This window comes from Poeciliopsis prolifica, unplaced genomic scaffold (assembly GCF_027474105.1).
Source record: "Poeciliopsis prolifica strain line A6 unplaced genomic scaffold, Auburn_PproV2 SCAFFOLD043, whole genome shotgun sequence".
NCBI classification, from domain to species: domain Eukaryota; kingdom Metazoa; phylum Chordata; class Actinopteri; order Cyprinodontiformes; family Poeciliidae; genus Poeciliopsis; species Poeciliopsis prolifica.
This window is the reverse complement of record NW_026562418.1, coordinates 954,731-976,849: the sequence shown is the minus strand read 5'-3', so window position 1 is coordinate 976,849 and position 22,119 is coordinate 954,731. Positions and strand designations below refer to the sequence as shown.

At 41.5% G+C, this 22,119-nt stretch overlaps 1 protein-coding gene across 2 annotated transcripts in view; it reads left to right on the top strand.

The window, feature by feature from the left end:
• Positions 1-22,119, top strand: part of trim71 (tripartite motif containing 71, E3 ubiquitin protein ligase) — a 36,447-nt gene continuing 14,328 nt past the window's right edge. The window contains exons 1-3 of one of the 2 annotated variants that reach the window (XM_055055879.1): positions 1-410; positions 714-2,095; positions 18,746-18,913. In XM_055055879.1, coding sequence (XP_054911854.1) covers positions 1,358-2,095; positions 18,746-18,913 — 906 coding nt within the window. In that variant the 5' untranslated portion in view covers positions 1-410; positions 714-1,357. Of the gene's footprint in view, positions 2,096-18,745; positions 18,914-22,119 lie in introns of both variants that reach the window. The other variant, XM_055055878.1, reaches the window with a different exon arrangement.

The window sequence follows — 22,119 nt, the reverse complement described above, 5'->3', positions numbered from 1 at the left end:
TCCAACTTTATCAACAAAGCCGTGCACGTACGCACGTCTTCCCACGTGACCACGTTCGCTCTCTCAGCTCGCTCGCGCCTGTTCACACACACACACACATACACACACACACACACACACACACACACACACACACACACAAACACACACACATCTTCCTGGCCGTCGGGAGCGAGCATGCGGCACACCCCCCTCTGACCGTCGGGAGCGAGCTTGTGGCACACACCCCTCTCTCTCTGCTGTGTCCCCTCTCAGGACGGAAGTGAGTCCATTTTTCCCCTCAGTGAGATAAAAGCGGCTGGAGGAGCTGCAGCCCGTGCAACACGCGCCCGTGAGAGGGCTCACGCTATGTTTCACCTGTGTGTTTTCGCCTCGTTGCAAACAACAACAACAACAAGCGAGAAAACGAGGTAACTAGAGGGCCGTCGGAGCTAGCCACTCCGGGTTTTTTTCTGTCTTGTTGAGGGGGCCGAAACCCTGCGCATTCCTCCACGCAGAGCGCCGGACGGGGTGGGGGGGGAGACTCTCCGACGGACTGGACGGGGACGGAGAACCGCGTTCACTCAGCGGTGGCTCCGGACGGCGGGTCCTGCCTCCTGTTTTCGGCTGCTCGGGAAAGCCGCCGTGGCTGCTCTTTGGTGTGACGGTGGCCGGGTGCACGCTGCGACCTCCCTGCTTTGATGAATAATTCACGTGCTCTGTCTCTCTCCGAGGCTCGCGCTGAGAATACCGAGCGACCGTCGGCCGCGCGTGACGCCTTCTGGACGGACCTCTAATGGTGGCGGCCAGGCCAAGCTGGTTCGACTGGTTTTCCGCACAGAGGGCAGCATGAAACACGGGAGCGGCGTGGGCTCCGTGGCTGTAGTCTAGGAGCTGCCGAGTGGCCCTGAAGTCATGTTGCCTGGTCGGTGGGGGAGGAGAGATTTAGCTTCCTGGACTTCAACACCCATCCAGTTTTAGGATTAAATCAGCGACGGGGACACTTTTCATGCACCAACAATTGTCCTTGGCGTCGTGTCATCTTATTCTCATTGGAAAACTGGACTCTTAGAAATTTTGCTCATTCCTTTTTTTTTGAGAGATGAGCTGACGTTTTTTATAAATATATTATCTAAAGAACTGTCTAATTGTGAAAGTCGATTGCCCCCACCTCCCCCTTTTTTTGCATCTAATTGAACTATTTAAAACAAATTCAAAACTTGTTAATCAGCACAGTGGAACTGACTGTTAATACCTCAAGAATCTACCTCAAATGCCACAGTTTCTTCAATTTAACTGGCTGACGTGACCTCTGATGAATACCTCAAACTCACTTTTCCCTGCATGTGTTGTGAGCTGAGCTGTGTTTCTGCTCCAGATGGCTTCTTTCCCCGATTCTGACCTGCAGACCTGTCCGCTCTGCAAGGAGCTGTGCGGCTCCTCCGCTCCCATCTCCTCCAGCTCCTCTACCTCGTCCTCCTCTTCGCACACCTCTGGCTCCTCCAACCATGCCACCAAGAGGCTCCACGTCCTGCCTTGCCTGCACACCTTCTGCAGGCAGTGTTTGGAGGGACAGCGCAGCCCCAGTGACCCGCTGAAGCTGCGTTGCCCCACCTGCGACCACAAGGTCTCCATCTCTGAGGCCGGAGTGGACTCCCTGCCCTCCTCCAACTTCCTCTTCAGCAACCTGTTGGACGTGGTGGTGAGCGCGGAAGATCAGATCCAGAATAAGAACGGTCACCATCACCTCGGGGGCCTGATCGGGGGCTCGTCCGGGTTCCACCCGTCCCACGGGGGCCTGCTGCACGCGCAGCACCTGGGGGAGCCTCAGTGTAGCTCCTGCGACGAGGAGAACCCGGCAACGTCCCACTGCCTCGACTGCCAGGAGTACCTCTGTGACAACTGCGTGCGAGCTCACCAGCGGGTGCGGCTGACCAAAGACCACTTCATCGAGCGCCTGGGGGAGAGCCTCCACCTGAGCCGGGTCAACTCCAACAGCAGCGGCACGGGCCAGCCGGGGATGTCCGTGTCCCTCGCCCAGTCCTTGCAGAACAACTTTGCGCTGCTGTCCCTGTTCCAGGACCGGATGAGCTTCTGCCAGCACCATGACAGCGAGGTGAGTGGTACCAGTTTCTTCAAATGTGTAACAAGATGTGTATTATTGACATAAATGGGCAAGTTGTAAACTTTGTTACGTTAGTCCCTTCTATGGTTCTGAGTGTGAGCAGCAAAGAACCCGTACTATGGGCTATATGGCCTTAGGTTCAAAGGGAGCTGAGAGGCTCTTCACCTAGTTCCCTGAGAGGAGCATGCATGTTTGTTGAGCTAGATATCGACACACACACACACACACACACACACACACACACACACACACACACACCACACACACACACACACACACACACACACTGCGTCCATACAAACACTTCTAAGCATAGATTCTGGTTAATCTGTACCACACCAACCATTCTGGGCAGAGAGACGGAGAGAGGCTTCAGCAGTAGCTGCACAACACATATTTCTGATATGTTTAAAGGTCCTCTCTTGGGTAAGGATATATATTTTTATATAGGTTTTTTTTTGCACCATGTGTTCTGGGGTGAAGCAAACTATCATGTGTTACAGGAGGAGAAAACCAGCTTGTTTTTATTTCTGTCATATGCTTATGAAGAACAGCAAAACATTTATAAGAAAGGGTAGGGATTAATGGCAATGTGATGATCCTCTTATGTTAAGTGGTTCCTTTGCACAATAAGAAAGTAGGTAATTTGATTCCTATTTTTTAAGGTCTCTTTCTACTTAAAAATCTGAGTTTCTGACATCCTGATTGAAATAACTGCAACATTGTGTTATGGTTTCCGAATTCCAACTTTGAGCTCTTCAAACAACCTGAAGTTCAATATCCAACATGGCCGCCAATAATAGGCCAGTTGCAGCTATGAATTATCAGCAGCGTTGAAAGTTTGCATCTGATTACGTTGCTGGCAGAAATACTGTTGTACAACTTGGACTTCTAGCGTGAGACTTTGATGTTTGATGGCATACAATGGGGATCCGTATACCATGCTAACACGCGTATTAGCGTCACAACAATCTGAAAATTCCAACTGTTGTTCTACGTCGTTATCTGACTCTCATGGTACATTATATGCAGCTTAGTTATAGAGAACGGAGCACAAAAAAGTATTTTCATACTTTTATCCTTATTTTCAATGTCTAAATGTTATGTCCATTGATATCCACTGGTAAATCTTCAATTTATTTGTTCTTTTATCCATCTGTGAGAGGGGATATGGATGTGCATGGTTAATAAACTTTGTTGCTACGTTTAGCAACTTTTTAGACAAAAAAAATTCAATATCGGTCAAAATTGGAACCAGCAGGGCAGGGTTCTCAAAAATCTGTGAACTGCCGTTAGTGGCATCTCTCCCGATCAGTGGTGGCATAGTTACTTTGAAAAAATAACTGTAATCGGATTTCTGATTACTCCTTGAAAAAGTAACTTAGATGACTAATTACTTGATTTGGAAAGTAACTTTTTTAGTTACTTTCTGCAGTTGCTAACATCGCTCTGCCACTTGTGAAAATTACATTGATCTTTGCCAAAACTTAATTGCAAGTTATTTTATAACAACTATGTATTTCCACTTATAAGGTTGTACTGAAGGGGAGATTGTGTAATGGTTACAACAGTACAAAAAGACTTTAGTAATTTGTGTGTGTTTTTGTGTTCCACTATTTTCCACTAAACTCTAAGAAGGATTTTAGCGCTCCACCTCTCCCTTTATGTTGGCTTATTTCCAAGCCCAAATAAGCAACTTCACGTTCAAAACCAAGCCCAAAAGCGCAACCCGCGACTCATTAAATCTGCCAGCAACTTTAGAAAAAAATCAAGCCCAGAGCCTTATAACAATTGGGCTTGGCGACAGAAACTCAAAAAAAGTTTCTGTTGTTCCATTGACAAAATGCGCATCTTCTTCCTCCCTCCATTGTTGACATTTCTGTCGTTGCTGATACTATCGCATAGAAAGCCATCGCTCACCAAGGGCTTTGCATTTTGCAGATTTTGCATTTATTTGCAGAAAAATCTTTTTTTAAACTTGTAATTTAGTTTTTTTAATTTTTAATGTTTTTTTAATTCCAACTGGTTAAAAGACGTCTGGTTGGGAAAAGTGGATGATTTTGACGTGAAAAATGTGTAGGACCCCTGATTTGATGGCATAGATTTATGATGTATGTGCGCCCAATTAAGTCCGTTAATCTGATGGAAAAAGTCAATGCTGTGTTAACATTTTTTACATTGCCAATAACAGACTGTGGTTACAATCTTTTAAGTTACGGAGGCATGTGTCTCTCACTGCCTGGGTCTGCAATTAAACACTGCCGACCCAGCAGGATGCCATTCATTGTTAACAGGAACTCACAAAATCTACTGGTGCAGCCCACCATGAAGTTACATGTGCTGTATGACTTAAGTAGGTTCAGGAAGGTTTGGCATCATGAAAACTTGCCCTATTGCCCCCATCTCTTCCCCCCTGTCCTCAGAAGCCTCATAAGAGCCCTAATAGGGAGGCAGCACTTTAGAGATTACATTGAACCGTTGGGTCAGGGGAGGGCTATAGCAGTTCTGATTGATGAAGTGTTTCCAACGTTTTCTGTCGAACTTTCTCTTTTATCTCTGGGCTGTCTTCTACTAGACTTTGTGATTTTTGTCAATTTGAAACTGTATGGCGAAAATGATTGTTGTTTTTGTGACCGTCTGAAGTCCAATTAAAAGGAAAAACTCAACTTGTGGCAAAAAGGAGAAATAATTGAAACTGGGCCAAGAAAATGTTTGATTTCATCAACATGCCGCAGAAGGTTTGGGTCACCTCCTGGGGAAGAAATGAGAACAATGTCAGATCCACAGTAATCTTAACATTGTTGGATCTCACAGCTTTTGAAGTGCAGGAATTTAAGTATTGCCTGTGTGTGGCCTGGGGTTCATTGTTGTATGCACAATGACGAAACCTCCTTTTTAAATTGTAGCAGCAGAAATGACTGCAACTACCAGTTACATTTTAATTTTGTTTTGCTTTTTTTTTTTTTTTTAAATAGACAGCTTTCACCTTTAATAATGAATTTTGAAACTTTGGTGCAACTCACCCTAAAATGGGTTTATTACATGCAAATATGGAAGCCATGCCAATGTCTTATTCATTAATCAACCACTTAAGCTTACCATGTCGCATGAATCCAGTGTCGAGCTACAGTCGGGTGACCCATTGCACCCTGTGGTCAGTGCAATTAACTACAATTACACTGCCCACCTAATCTACTTGCTGTTTTGACTCTGAATACATTCCCTTGTGGCTTAAAGTGTGTAATGACAATGGGTTGGCGTTGTCCCTCTGCATTCAGTCCTGAATCAGGCCAGGAACAGGTTTGAACAAATTCTGTGTTTATTTTGCGAGTACAAGGTTTGATGATTCTGTGAAAAGCTGCTCGATTCCGCTGTTGACTAGAGCTTCACGCATGCGTAGTCCCAGCTGTGTCCTGTCGCCATTAAATTTGTCCAAATTTTCATTCCCAGGAAAATGTAAATGTTTGAAAATTTGTTTTGAATACCTCTTAGATATGTTTGGTTCCATATCCATTCACACTTTGCCACTTTTTGCCCCTTCATAATTCTCATACCTCTGAATCAACTAATGATCTATTTTCTATTGCATATTAGTTTTTCTCTAGCTCTGTGTTCTCTGATCAAATTATTCTTTCTGTTGATTGATAGCCTCTTATCTTTACATCATAAGTAATAATAATTTGCTTTCAAAATGGCAATGGATAAATTCCCACAGTGGTTATGAATTTAAACGTGCTGGGTCCAGAACGTCCCATTGCAATCGACTGACGTTTAGAAATGGTAAAGAGGTAAAGTGACCTTGTCTGAAAGTTATTTTGGATTTTCAGTTTGATGTTTTGGCTGTCGCCCCCTACTGGTAGGTATTTTTTTAATTTTATTTTACACATTGTAAGAAATAATCCCAGTTAACTCGCCAATACGCACCAAGTTTACACAGCCTCTACATTTAATTTCTCTTCTGGGTGGACTCTAATAATACGGTGTAATATTTGAAATGACTCGTCTCCAAACTCTATTGAAAACACAGCTTGAAAAAAACATTCTGCAAACACAGAATTATTATTTTTTTTCTACATTTTATTGACTTTTTCTAAGAACCGGTTCATTGAAGTTAAAAATTTGGTGAAAGAGTAAGTGGATAAACTTGAACTTCTTTTTGTACGACAATGAGTCAACTTGCAGCAACAAAGGACAGTTTGGATTACCAGTTTACTAATGTTTTTTTTCCTTACTGGCCTCTTTTTCTGTTCTTCCCCTCCCATTTACACCACCAGTCCATTGCCAGTAAAAAGGTAGGTTCAGTTTTCCAGTAAGGGCCTCATTTCCCACTCACTCACTCACTCACTGTTCTTCAGCCCTGGGGGAGGCAGTGACACAGGAGAGGGCTTGTCTTTCTCTACCTGTGCGCACGGAGAAAACAAGGCCATTGTCCGTCAACCATCTCCATGTCCATCATCATCACATTCTCCCATTTAGATCAGTTTTATATTTGCTCAGTTCAGTTCTTGGCTCTCTTCCTAATCAGTGTGTAGATGGGTTACTATTCTCTTTGTGCGGTTTCTCATTTTATTGAAGTGTTGACTTGAAAAGGCATTTTAACCCCTTGTTTAAGGACAAGGACAAAACACAAATGGCTCTCTAATCTGTCTCATGTTGCTCCTGAAATGATCAAATCGAGCTGACAGTTTGCTCATCTTTTTGATTTTTCTTAATGTGCTCAGTCTTGGCGGATCCATACATTGATAGGTGCTACTCTGTTGAAAACTACTTTGACGTTTTCACTCCAAGAATCACTGTGACATGTCAAATGGAACATTATTCAAATAACTTGTTTAAGAGAATGAAGGTAATGTGCAGCTCTGTTGTTCTGGTTATTAAAACACTTGAACGTTGCAAGAAAGTACTAAAAGAACAAAAAGCGTTCTTTCGTTTATACTTACCAAATGTTACTTGGCAACATATGCTCTTACAAATGAGAATGAGAATCTATTTTGTGATTATCTTGAAAAATTTTGATTTTTCATGACAATAATAAATTTCCATGAACGTAAACTGAAAACTCACATAGTGGAAAGTTCTGTCAGAATTGTTAATTTGACAAATTTTTCTCGGAAAACTAATAAAGGTCAATAAATTGTTAAATATAATAAAGTGCATTTCCAGTGCGCAGTTGTTGCGACGTGCAATTAAAAAAAGGCTCTTTCAAGATGGCAGGTTCCTAAAGAAAATCTATTTCAAAATGGGAATTCGTAATTAAAATGTTTGTAATCACCTTTATTGTTATCACAAAATATAATAAAATTAGCCTAGTAATAAATACCTACTATGACAACATAATATCCAGCACACAGGCGCCCAATGTTACTACCATGCTATGTTTATTACAGCATTGCACAACTTCATTAAAAGGTGTAATTTGAAGGAAAGTGTGAAAAAAGATGCTTACAAGCAACAGAAACATGACGTAATGTTTTCTTCGTGCACTGTATCACAAGGTTGCCTGGGCTGGAGGCCATTTTGACTCCATCATGACATAAATGGTGAGACACCTGCTTCATTTAGCCGTGGCCCGAACCACTTCACACCTACACATCTTCTCGGCTACAAACCTTCCACTCCATCTTGATGATTTCGCACCTTAATCCGGAGTCTTTGTGTGAAGAAGGGGGTGCACATGCTCAGCTGCTTTTATTTGGGGCGTGTGAATTACCAGAAGAAAAGAGTGGAAGTTTCACAAGTTTTTGTTTCCATTTTTGATGACGTAAACTGAATCGAGGCCAAGTAGTGTACTTTTCAGCTTATTTCCCTCCTGCTTTTGGAACAGCTTCAGTTCCAGTCATTGTCTTTGGAGGAAAATCTAATTCTGTTTTAGTTGCTTTTTAGCCATCTATAGTCTCTTCGGTTTAAGTTTACTGAATTTGTTCAGAGGAAGGCTCTTAGAGTCTCATGTGTCTCTTTTAAGTTATATGCAAGCAAAATCATTTGAGTGTTGACCACAGCTCATGTTGCTACATTTCTATCCATAGTCGTGTCCACATAATAAAAAACACAGTGCTAATGGAGATGCACCCAACTTGGCTAGTACCAGACATTAACCGGTAAGAGAGACTTGATGATGGAGAAGGCGCTTTAGACAACAAGTAACATCATAAAGACCAAAGAAGAGAGCAGACATGTCTGGACTAAACGGTTTTACACAGGGCAAGGTTCTAGAACAATGTCCTAATCTACCATCCAACATTGGAGTGTTGCGTAATCGCCAGCATGACTTGGCCATCCTCCTAATTTGACAGTCCAGGCAAGTAGACTATTAATCATGGAGAAGCTGATTAACAGATGTGTCAATAGATATGCCTCCATTGTTTTCTGTCAAGCAGCTCCTACCGGCCAAGTCTGGTCAATCCAATTCTAGTCAAGCCCCTTTATGTGCCTCACTTTAGAGATTCTTGTTTGTAAAGGATGGAATTAAGCTCTTGTACAATGCACTGTTTGGAGTGTGAGATGTATTATTGTCCAGTCAAAGGCAAGAAATCTCCATTAGAGGAGATTGTTTCATGTTGAAGTTGGAATTTATTGGGCCCTTTTCCAGCTTAATAAAAAGCAAGGTATGTGGACACACAAGCTAATATAGCGGTCCAGCAAAGCAACATAAATGCCCCACCCCCCAACCCTCTCCTCATATGGACTGCAAACAGGCAGAGCATCCCACGCTGGATGGGAAGTTGAAATGGAAAATTGGATTACATCAAAGAGCGCCCTCTGCTTGCTGTGATGTCACGCTCCAGCATACAAAGCACACACCAGCTCCATCTGAGAGACGCCTAATGATATGTTAATCCACAAAATGTCACTCCGCGCTTTAGATTAAATTGTTCTCGTCGTACTTGCATGCTCGGCTTCTCCACCCCTTTTTATGGGATGGGGAGCCTGTTGCTGGGCAATGGCTGCAGAAAATGTGTAGCGCTTTTAAGGATTAGGTGAAGTTGAACTAATCAGTTTGATGGCCTTCTAATGCCTTTGTGTCTCCTGAAGGGCCCAGTTTATGTAGCTTCAACTTAAGATGTCAGACTCTCTGGGGGAGGACCAAGAATGTTGACGTACGTTGCTCCACAGTTCTGCAATTCCACTTTTTATTTGCGTGTTTTTACTGCTCCAGTTATCTAGTTCTTTTGTCAAAGGGTATCGCTTGAAACATTTGCTTGCTCGGCCTCACTCCCCTTCTGTGGAGGTCACCGGTGGAGAATGTTTGTAAGGAAACCTAACCCAACACCGACGCTGATACAAGTCTGGAGGAATTCCTGTAACCTGAGTTTATACCTCCTGGGTTCTCTTTTCCCTTCTCCCTTTTTCTTTCTCTCACACACATGCTGGGTATTTCCTCTGTCCACTCCTGCCTTTCTCATCAGCCCGGTCTGTCTGTTTTCTGTCAAAGACAAAGGACATTATAGATACAGAAAACCTCCTCAAGATGATTTAGCAGCTGTTGCAGTTACAGGGGCTCGCTGTTACACTTTGTCACTGCTGGAAGTATCTCAGGGAGTGTGTGGCGGCAGTTGCATCTCCCATCTGTAGGTAGTTATCCTCTGAAGAGAATTTTTTTTTTTTTTGCGTGTGTGGCAGCAGATTTCGATTATATGAAGTTGGACTTCCAGGGTTTTAATGTGCACCATGTGCCCAGTAATTAGAGAGCGTTCCTTGTTTCCTGTGTGTTTCGTTTGGGCCAAATGGAAGCGTGCACAAGAGCGTCGAAGTCTTTGATGTCTATTCGAGGCCTTTTTTTTTTTTGCCCATATAAATTTTATGGATACAAAGGAAGGCATTTATCACATTCTCTTTGACAACGAGATTTAGAAGTTGTTCAGAAGCCGGAACCTGCGCCACTTCCTACTCAGTGGTTGGGCCCAAATGGGATTTTAATTGGCCATTATTTGACCTCACTCAACAGAATTGTGCTGTTAACACTTTAAAACTTTTGACCCTGCATTGTGGTCACCACACAGCTTCTAGGTACAGTTTACCTAACGCAAATCAGCCCGGCTTTTAAAGCCCAATTGATTTGTGTTAAGTAAGTGGGGGCATTTGGACCAATTTCATCCATTTGTGTCAATGATGGAAAGCTAAAATGGGTTTTTGCTGAGAAGATCGTTTTCATCATTCCAGGTGTGACTTTCCTGTTTCAGTTTGCCAAGTGTTTCCTTTCCTTGCTGGTTTTGCTTTCAAATCAGATGTCTTTTGATTTTCACTCCAACAATTATAAAATGACACAATCAACAACACAGTTGGTTGAAAAATTATTTTTGCCACATTTCACCTCCCCCTCTCCCAGAAATGTTTTAATATATGCTGGGTTGTAACCCCAACAACGACAAGGACCAGAGCAGGGAGCAGCTGGAACGTTAGTCTTTGTTTAAAAGAAAAAAGAAGAGCAAATCTTTAAATCTTAATAACAACAACGTTCTATAAATTTAATCCACACTTTAACTGGAAACCCTCTGAAAACTTGTTGTGGTTTGTCCAAATAAGTAAAGCTTAAAAGAATAAATGATCAATCTTCATCTTCAATTTGAAAAAAAAAAAGCAAAGTAAATCAACAGCAACAAATAAATACAACTAAAAACAATAAAATGCAGATAAACTTATCAACTGTCAAATGTTGTAGTTTTAATTGCCCTGATTAGCATTTAATTTATTCAGAATTATTAAATATAGTGTAGTTTGCATTTGAAGGCTTAAAAATAAATAAAAATTCAGGGTGAAAAGTTAACAGATTTATTTATCTTTAATAAGGCCATGGTTTAGTTTAGTGGTATTATTCTAGTGATGACGATGTGTGGTAATCCTATCAACACTGGCCGGGCCTTCTGGAGCGGGTCGGGTTGTTTACGGTATCAGGGAAATGCTCTGCCACTAAGAATAGCTTCATTGTGTTTGCACACGTGGGCATTTGTTACCTCTCAGCGCCTCCACATTTCATTCACACAGCTCCTCCAATTTATCGATTCTTTCATGAATCAGGCTGTTATTACCTTCCCAGGCTCCTCTCCCCTCCACCTCCTTGTCCTCCTTGTTGCTGAGGCCCCTTCCTTTTCCTTCATCTGCCCCCGCCCCTCCGCCTCCAGCCGGCCAGTAGCATGCTCTCTGCATGAGGAGGCCAGCTGACTCTGGTTTGTTTTCTTTCCCCGTTGCCGCCCGGCCCAATCAGAGCGTCGGCTTACAACCACCGCCCTTCCCACCCCATCCATCCCGGCCCCGCTCTCCCTCCACCCGCGCCGTGGCTGGCCGAGTTTCAAAACATCGACAGGCGGAGGCCCGAGAGTTGTATTCGTGGCAGTGGGCCAGCGGGGTTTGCCTCAGCAGGGGCGGAGCCACAAGGCCGAGACGGAGAAACTGACCCAGAGAGAAGGGGAGTTCCATCGTGTCTGAAGAAGATATTTAAGAGGCTTCGTCCTGGTTTCAGCTCTGCTTTTAAATACTTGACCCCCATTCTTTAGTAGGACCGCTTTGTTGGATTTTTAGTTAAAAGTCTGTCCTAAAAATCCACAACCAATTCATGTCTAAATGTGTCTGAAAGTAAGCCGATAGAAAAAGAAATACAGGAATGACATCTCATTTGATCCTGCATAATATCTGGAAAAAGGTTCCAGGTGACGACTGACTTTTGTTGTTGAGGTCTTTCCTGCATCTCACGCGTGTTGGAATTCAACTTCTGCTCACTTTAAGCAAAGTTTCTGTTTTCGTCAACATGTCTGAGTGCAGCTGCCTGACATGCTCACAGCTGACACCGGCCCCTAGGAATGTCCTCTTTAGGTTTATTTAACTTCTCAGATGTTTCTTGTTTCAGATGTTTCTGAGGCAAAAGAAGCTGATTTCAAAGGGGCTGCATTTCAAGATTTTGGCTTTACTTTTACTGAAATTGGTCTTGTGCTTTACAAGTGTTCTTGTTTTTTAGGTTTTACTACTATCAATTAAAACTGCATTGGGGTGGGTGACATGGACGATATTTTGTGCTACTATTGTGATAATGTTAAAAGTGACTGTTTACTACATCTTTTTTTTAGGTAAGAATGAATAACTGCTTTTGAATAGCATTCTCATTTTTAATACATTTCTTTAGCACACCAGTCATTTAAAGACGTGTGTAAACAATAACTGCATTTTCAAATTTATCATTTATTGAACAAACGCTGGCGACAATAAATAGTTTTTAAACATCACTAAATGGAATTTATTGTGACGACAAGAAGTCAAAATTTCTCTTAAAAAATTATCACAATTAAAAGTACAATTTCTTCAAGGAAAAAAAAAATTGAGCATATTGCAATTCTTGAAGAATTTTACAAGACGAGTACGCCAGAGCATCATCGCGGACAAAACAATGTTTGAAACTTGCTGCAGTTGCTGCAGCATTTGAAGTCGCTCGTGAACAGCAGGTTAAACCCTGCACACCCCCGATGTTAAAGGGACCGGTTTTACAGCGGCCATAAACATGTTTACAGTCTGGTAGGAATAATGGCTTCGGTCTCTCCACGCTGCGTCCGCTGATAAGTGGATGCAGAGGTTGCTAGCCACAGGAAAGGCTGACGTGTTTCTCGGTCACATCCCCGTCACTTGCAGAGAGCCGAGACCGTGGGGTCCAGCTGGAGATGAGGACACATGCTGCTGGGGAGTAGATTTGGCAGTTTTATAGCTTTGATTAAATTTTTTTTTTTTGCAATTTATTGTCATTTTCATTACATTTTTTTGTATTTATACAAAAAAATAATTTTTTCAACCAATGCAAATGCACATTAAAACTCAGTGCAGACAACTTAAAATAAGGCAGGAGGTGCAGTAAATGTTCAGACCTGGTCAGACTTGTTTTTTCTCTTTATTGAAGGGCAAATTCACACTTTTTGCAGAGCCATTCTGGTTTTTCTGGCGCTGCAGTGTGACATTACACATCCCCCCTTGCCTCGGAGCCCTTCCCCCGCCGCCGCCTGTGTCGGCTGTTCACGCAGGCAGCGCATGCAGCGCGCTGCCGTGCTAATGGCTAGTGGAGTCGGTGCCCTCTCCCCCAGTTCTCAGTGCAGCTGAAGGGGAGGATGGGAATTGGAAACGGAGCTGATGCAACTGCTGTGCGAACACAAAGCCCGGCCGCTTGCAACCGTCAAGGTTTTACTCTCCAAATTCCACGTTTCAGTGCTGCAGCAGGTGGTGCAGGAACCCCTTTTAGTTCAATAAAAAAATCACAAGTATAGCTGTAGTAAAATGAGCAATTTAAATAATTTAATTTGGGGCATAACTTAAAACAAACAAAAAAAGAAGAGGTAAAACAGTTCTGTCCATTGTTTCTCTGAAAACCATGCAGAATCTCACCAAAGTTTTTAAAAATGTAAACATTTAGCTTTAAAAACACAAAAACATGTTTAAAATCTAATTCATATACACATAAAATAAAACAAGATTGTTTGTGATTTTTTTTCTTCTTTCTGAATATTTGCACTGCAATGGTTTTTACACAAAAAAAATTCTAAAATGAGGGTGGACATTTATTGCATTATTTTTTGCAATAAGTTTCTCACAAGAATCCTGATTATTGTTCCCACAATAAATACCAATTAATTATGTTTAAACCTTCCCAAAACTGTCTGTATTGTTGGATTTCCTCCCCCAGCACTGTTAGTTCAATGAAAGCATCAATGAATACCAATAAATATAAAAATGAAGTTCTATTTCGTGATATAAATCAAACTTCTTTTTGCGACTGTGTCCCAAATAAGTGCATGATAGATGGGAATGTCTTTTAAGAGGAGCATTAGTTTGTAGGGTTATAACAGCCAGTCATATAATTACATAAAAAAAAGAATAAATACATGGTTCCTATTGTAACTTTTGTCGTTACGATAAAAATAGTGGCAAAAGATATTGTGATGAAACAGTCCATATTGCCTTCACCTCATAAAATATCATTTTGGACAGTAGAAGAAGAACAGACATAGAAGAAGTCTTAGATTGAATAATTCATTCTGCTTACATGGAAACTGTGCATAAAGTTTAAGAAAAATGATTAAAATACCTGTTGTGAGGTATGTTTTACAGAAACAGGTCTTGCATCATGACTCAACAGGTCTTGCATCATGACTCGATGATGACATTTTTAAACGCACTATTTGTTTCCAGGAATGAGTCGGTGAGAAAACACCAGCATTTAACCCGCTGCTGTTCTGCCCCTCCCCAGTTGTTGCTGCACACTGCCACTTAGAGAAAGCCATTCCACTTTTCCCCGCCCTTACAAATAAAACATTTCACATTGCGAAAACCGAATAAAATGGACTTTAAAAGATGGCGTCCAAATGAATCGAGAGAAGGAAGAAAGAAGCCTCCGGCACGCTTAACCAAACGCTACGACCCGCTTCTCATCTCCCAGCACTAAAAACGTCGGCGCGGGATTTGTGACTTCAGCTCCATGTCACACTCCAAATTGTTGATTGCTTTCCTGCTGCAATTGCTAAATGACTGGAGGAGCCATTTCTGCCTCAAAGCCTCGTTCGCAGGGTGGTTCCTGAGGAATTTACAGCTTCGGCACCACGCCCACCTCCACTCTGTTTTTGTGTGTGTGGGGGGTGTTTTTCCATTTCTGAGTCACCTCTGCACTGACTTTCCGTGACACTCCGTCTCATCATTCGAAAGCAAAAACAAAAATCTTTTACTGTTTTAGATGCCAAGTGAAAAGGAAAAGGAGGGGAAAAAAAAAACACTTGGAGACAACAGAACCTTTCCATGAAGCCCTGTGAGAAGAGCCTGTATTCTGTGTGGATCAATAATATTGAGCTGTTTTCCAAGATGCCTGTGTATTATGTAATCTCCGGCGCCCAGAGGGGAGCGCGTTTCACCTGGAGGAGGCTGCTGACGACACCCAGGCTGGACGCTGCGTTGACGAGGGCCTGCAGCTGTTTGCAAAAGCAGAACTGCTCTTCTCTCCACGGTCCTTCTGGTCTTTGTTGGAAAATTACAGTCATTAAACATGGCAACAATATTTGGAGCTATGAAATAGGGTGGAAAATTTTCAGAATTGTCTGTTTTCTAGATGTAAAGGTAGAAAAATGCTGAGTTATTATCACATAATCAGGAAATGAGCAGAATAAATAAAAAGTTGAAACTGGGTTGAAATATTCAGATTTGTCTAGTTTTCTAGATGTAAAACTGAAAAAAATTAAATACTAATCAGATAATGAACAGAGTAAATGATTAAAAACTGTCACAATAAACAATTAATAAGGTTTATAAATTAAAATGAACACAGTAATTTTCATTTGGGCAACAGCTGCTAAGGAGATGATCCCATTTTAATATTAACCTTTTTTAATTTGATGTTTTGAGAAACATCATTTGACTGTTCTCCCTGTCCACACCAATGCAAGATTTTATAACCATGTTAATATTGCTTTATTTTGGACGTATGAAATGTTTCCAGTTTCAGTGTTAAACTTTCTTTACAAAATGGTTTTTGTTAATCTTTGATTGGGCGTTAATAAGCCATCATTATTGGTTGAATATTGTCTCAAAACAACATTATTGTTTATCGTAATCATTTCTGAGACGATTTATTATCATCGTCCTGGTTGATCGTTTAATAACCGATTCGATCAGCATTTGTCCCCCTGAGCCTCCATCCATCACCCTCTTCCTCCACCCCAACCCAGCAGCATTCCAGCCTTTTGTGTGTGTGTGTGTGTGTGTGTGTGTGCGCGCGCGCGCGCGCGCCGGCTCCCTCTGGAATTCAGGGGATGTCAGCGGGGGAGGGACGGGCCGAACCGGGCCGGTCCCGGTCGGGAAAGCAGGAAGGCCGAGCCGAAACTGTGGCGGAGGCCCGGGAGGCGTCAAGAAAAGGATCCAAAGAGGAGGTTAAGCTGAAGGCAGAGAGGAGGAGGAGGAGTAAGGGGAGTAAAGGGGGAGGTGTATCTCTGTGTGTGTGACTCATTAGATTAGACCGCTCCCCAAGGGAACCGCCAATATTGATGGATTGATTGCAGGCCCCTCTCCATCCTCTCCGCTCTGCTGCTATTGGAGGCCATTGATCTCGAGTCTCTTTGGGACGTGACGCACGGTGCATATTTAATTAACTTCCTATTACAACCAATCGGCGTTCAGGCAGTGGGGGGTTTACAGCAAGGCTTAGTTTTTAACAGCAAAGGTTAAATCACACGTTTGTTTCCTCGGGGAAATTTGGTCAGGCTTTTGAAAGTGCTTTTTTTTTATTATTATTTTGCTTCCTCTGTAAAAACCCTGCAAGGATTCTGTCTTTTTGTCTTGTTTTTAAGCTGGGGCCAATTCATTATAAAGCCTTTTCCGGCTCTGAAATAAAATCTCTTTGCAACAAGGTTCTTAAAATGAATCGAATCGGCTTTTTTTCTTGTAGAAAATTAAAACAAGTATAAAAAATAAAATTAGTTTTTCCAGAATTTACTGGAATCATTTCTAAATGCAAATGTTAGTCATTCATTTTGGTTTGATTTTCATCTAAATTCCAAAAAGTGAAACTTATTACGACAAAATACAATTTTTGTAGTGATTAAATAATGTAAATCGACATAAAAATCTGTTTTTTTCTTTTTACCAAAAGGTAACGACTCAATGAAATTGTTGCAATAAATAAGCTTGATCAAATAAATGTGAAGTAGGGCAGTGATTTTTTTTTTTTATTAATCTACAAATTTTTTGATAAATTGAATAATCTAGTTAAATATTTTCTCTGAAAAGCTTTTTTTAAAGAAATGTTCATGTTTTGCACGTTACGACAATATAAAATCGCATTTCTGCTTTCAAGTGAAATGTACGTAAAAAGCGCCCACTGCAGCCGAGAATAAACAAAACAAACATGTTGCGCATGAATTTATTAATTAAAAAACCTAGTGAGAAATGAACAAAAATTCAACCCTGAGTGTTTCCCCCAGTGTAAACGATCTGCTCCTGCAAAACACTTTACTGGAGAGAGGAAAGCCAGAAATGTTTGTCTGATTGAAATCTGCTGCGTTTAGATGATTACAACCAGCTGACGTAGAATTGATCCAGTCGGCTGCATAAACTCTGCCCATTAACACACACAGCCACAGAGATAATCAATCACTCATCCGTCCAAATGTTTCCACAAATACATATTTAGCTGAAAATAAAGCAGACAATGTGTCTAATTTCAGAGTTCCTCCGCCATGTTTGCTTTGAAACAGCAGCTCTGACAATGTCAACAAGTGATTAGAGGCAGACATGGTTGATGTGTGTATTTCTCTCTCACACACACACACACACACACACACACACACACACACACACACACACACACACACACACACACACACACACACACACACAGGCACTGCTGGAGGGAATCGGTTGTAAGACATTTTGTTGTTGGTTTAAGACATAATGAATGAAAAACCTCAGTCACCATTAAAGTTAATTGGAATACATTAAACATTTGTAATTGCACATGCAAATGGTTTAAATATCAAACGTCTATATATATTTTTATGATTTGGAATTGCCTGTAAAACTCAAGTGGAGTCTTTTGCGCCCTCATATGTTGGCTATTGATCTGGCTTTGCCTGCCTTTGGTTCCCGTTTTCCTCCTCCGGCTGTGTTTTGAATGAGAAACGATCTCCGGGGCGGCTGAGGATGTGAGGCTCCCTGGCAACGCATGCATATGGATGGCTTGCGTTAGCATTCATGGCCCTTCTCTTTTTAATTAGCTTTGTGTTAGTGGGGGAAGTGTTTGTCACCAAGGTGTTTAGTTCGCCATGGTGCCGGGTTCGTTTTGTATTGTTAAACACCTCAGTTTGAAACGGAAGAGGATCTGTGTGGGGAAAAGAAACCAAAAATAAAACCTGCATCATTTTAAACATTTTCACTGAGGAGTTCTCAAAATTACTTCTGCATTCTAGTATTACAACCTTATTATGGTTTTATCTCGACTTTATTGTTTTACAACTTCTCATATTATTACAAAAAGTGATTGATGTCATAAAGTAGGCCAGCTACTTTTATTAAGTAAATACCCTAATAATATTTTTACATCTTTATTCTGTTAATAAACATCTCATTCCTGCATCATAACTTTTCTAGTGTTGGTTTTTGTCATACAACTTTATTCTCATATTATTAGGACTTTTTTCTTGTGTTTTTGCAACATGCTGTTAAATTACTTCATTATGACTTCATCCTATTATTTTGACTTTATCATCCATTATTCTTGTGTTTTTACTTTATTCTGTTCTGACTTTTTGTCCCGTATGACAACGTTTTCTGATGTATTGCGACATTTTGTTGAGTATTGTGATCCCTCAAATATTACGACTTCTTGTATGGACTTTATTCTCACATTACTTTCTGGGATTACAACCTTTTATTTTTCTGATGACTCTTTTTCCCCCCTGTGTTACTACTTAATTTTTGTATCAAAACTCATTCTTAGCCAGTCTTAATCACTTCAAGTGTAGTCTCAGTATCTTTTGTTTGTTTTTTCTGTTAATCATAAAAGCAACTTGATTGTAATGTAACCAGCTGTAGATAAAACCTGTGCGACAGTCGCATGTAATCTTTAAAATAAAATGGTGGCGCGTTCCCAAACGTGGAAACTAATCCCCCCCTGCATTGGTTTTTGTGCAGGTATTCCTGTTCTTCTGCGAGACCTGCTCGATGCCAATCTGCAGGGAGTGCAGCGTGGGCCGTCACATGGGCCACACCTTCGTCTACCTGCAGGACGCCATGCAGGAGTGCAGGGCCATCACCATCCAGCTGCTGACAGACGCTCAGCAGGGACGACAGGCCGTCCAGGTGAGGGCGTGTTGGGTCTCCTCTCAACATGTTTCGGTTCCCTGACTGTCGGTGTTCAACCTTCATTGCTAGAATAGTTTCTGTTTAACTGGAAACAAACGACATTTCCTCACCGCTGTTTAGTCGCCTCAGAGGAAACTCCAAGACGGCGTCTCAGTTATTATTCCTCATCATAATGAGAATTTTGATTCATTGTCATGATGTTTAGAAAAGAAACCAAACTGTTACGTTTTCTATTTTCTCCCCTTTTTTTTCCCACTGAAAGAATAAAAAAAAGCAATACCTTTTAAACTGTGATTAAATGCAGTTATTGTGTCCAGGTTAGTGATAAAGTAAATAAATTCCAATTATTTATGTCGCGTTTTTATGAAGTGTGAATTTTTGTCCAAAAGATACTTAGTGCACGTTTTTTCAAGAGCAATATTTGTGTTATGACTGCTGTGCCATTAAGTTATGTTACCTAAGAAAGAAAATTAATTCTGGTTTTCACTGTAAAATACTTTATTTTACAACAAAATATTGTAATGAAACTTTCAGTCCATATTGCCCAGACTTGCCAGAAAATGTGAAACATTTTTTTTTGTGAAAATTTAGATTTCCATGGCTAGTTTAAACCCAAAAACCAACAACGGGGTGCGACACCAAGCAGGAATGACATTTATTCAGAACATAGTCAAATTAATAGCAGTAGTAAATAAAATCACTCCACTGTAATAAAATAGGCCAAACAGATTGCTAACAAAGGAGAAGTCTCCCATACAAGATTAAAGCTCCCAGAGCTGCCCTCATCCATCTCCTCCAAGCACTAAGTAGGACCTGAGGGGAGCAGCTGTGCCTTTAAAAATCACAGCAGCAGCTAGCAGCTAGCGCGCCCGGACATCAGAGCCTCTCCGCTTGGATATCTGAGAGAGTGACCAGTACCGGGCGGCCGGGGAGCCCCGGGGTTAGAGGTGTCCAGCTGGCCCTTAGAAAGGGGGTGGGGTCGCATGAGTTGAATTCCGGCGGGGGCAGGGCTCGGGGTCAGAGGGGGAGGACGGGGAAGACAGGGAGGAGTCTCACAGAGTGCACTGGGGGAGGGTAGGTGAGGTATTTAAAGGATTTCAGAGAAAGGAAAAATACCCACTTCTTTTAAAGAAGTGGAATACTTGCCCTTCCCCTTTTCACTCCTTCACCCACCCACATCTCACTCCACCCAACTCTCTCACACATACGCGCATGCTAATTACGCCTCTTCATTTACATGATTATAGTTTAGGTTGCACCTTCTTGAACTTTCTTTACATCCCGGTTTTATCTGAACGTATGAGAGGGGGGTGGAGGCCGGTCGTGTTTTTCCTTTTCACTGAAAAGCTGCAAACGGGTCGAGTCTGGTACCAGCAGGCTAAACGTTTAGCATTTCATCATTCGTTGAAACAGAAGTATGAAATGTATGTCCATTTAGAAGCAGAGTATTATTTTCTTGTTTTTGTTGCCTGAATGTTTTTGGAAAAGTTTCCAGTTTTAGGTGTTAAACTAAAACAGAAGGATTCTCTATTTTCTTCAAGCTGCTGACGGCTGCTGTAGTTTAAAGGCACCAGACGTTTATCTCTAAGAGTTTGACTTTTAACGCCATAACATGCATTTTTTTTTTATCTGCATCTGACATTTACGTCATGACTTTAACTAGAAAATCAAAAAACTGTTGACGTCTGGCATTTTTTAAAGGTGATTAGGAAGCAAGAGTCAGAAAATACGTAGGAAAGGAAAAGCATTGAAACTACGATCAATTATTTAAAGTGAGCAGAAAATATTCTGTTGCATTTTTTTTTTTTTTTTTTTTTTGAGATTTCTTCATACAAATATTTTTTTTAAAAATAATGATGAAATGCCTGTTTGTGTACCGATATGTGAAAACAATGTTTTTAGGGAGGAGGATTATCCAGGGCTGGCAGTGCTCAGATCTGCCGCTAACACTGATTCTTATCGATTTTTAAGCTTTGTGCAAATTTGCTGCATAGTGTTAAAAAAACAACTTTTTTTAATATTGCAAATTTAGAAATGTTCATATTTACAGTACATGATAATGTCTTTACCTAGAGAAATAAAATGTAATTTTTAAGTAATCCTAACACAGGCGAATCGGAAAAAACTGAGAATTTAAAATGAAATTAGAATGGTAAGGTAGTCAGATTCTGTTTTCGCTGAAGAATAATCGATGTTTTCTAACAATGCTTTGGAGCATGCCTGGTCAACACTTCGATTTCCTGCATGGCTGTTGAGGGACTTGGTGTGATGGTGAGGTGCAGCATCTCCTTCACTGGAAAAACGAGGCTTTCTGGAGGCCATCTTAATGCAGACATATGTTGAGATAAGACTTTGACCACCGTGACCGACCGCTTTCCCACGTTTTCCCCGACAGAGAGAGTTTTATCATAGATTACCTCCAGAATTTGCGAGTGGAGAGGAACGGTCTCCATACATCAAACCTTAACTATGACTAATTTGTCTGCATTTGTGGTCTCTGTCCGGTTCTTCTCTGTTCTTTGGAGCCTCCTCTGGGACGGCACAAACCGGACCCAGCAATTTAATTGTCAGCAGACCGGATTTGTTGATTGGTCCATGAACAAGATAAGCGAAGGCAGTACTTGTTCAAGTAAGAGCATCGACCGGACGGGGCAACCGCCAACGAACAGATACACCGGGAGATTTGACGCCAAAGTCTGCTTGAGCTAATTGACTTTGGTGCATCGATTACAGCTGCTGGACCCTCATGTTCCTGCCCACATGGTTAGGAACGCACTGCCAGTAGAGGCCCGCCCAACTTGGCCAGATCTGAACCAAACATGAACCGGCTAGAGTGAGACTTGACAATGGAGATTTGGCGTTAGCCTCTGCTTGAATGAGGAACCAAATTGACCAACACAACCAAATTAGAATTGTTGGTTGAAAAATCAGAAGAGTTTCCATTCCCCCATACACATAGGTTTGTTAAAAGACTAAAATGTTTGTTTTGTTTCCTCAAACATTAACCATCCAGTCCATTAACCAGCTGAGTAATTAACTGAATAAGCTGCCTGACATGGACAGAAAGGATTTGTAAAGTTTCCAATGGGCACAAGCTGAAAATTGTCTGGTTCCTGTCACCAGTTTCTCCAGTTTAAAAAAAATTCTTGATAGAAATTTTCAGCATAACCTAACATTCAGACACAACTTCAACTCAAATAATT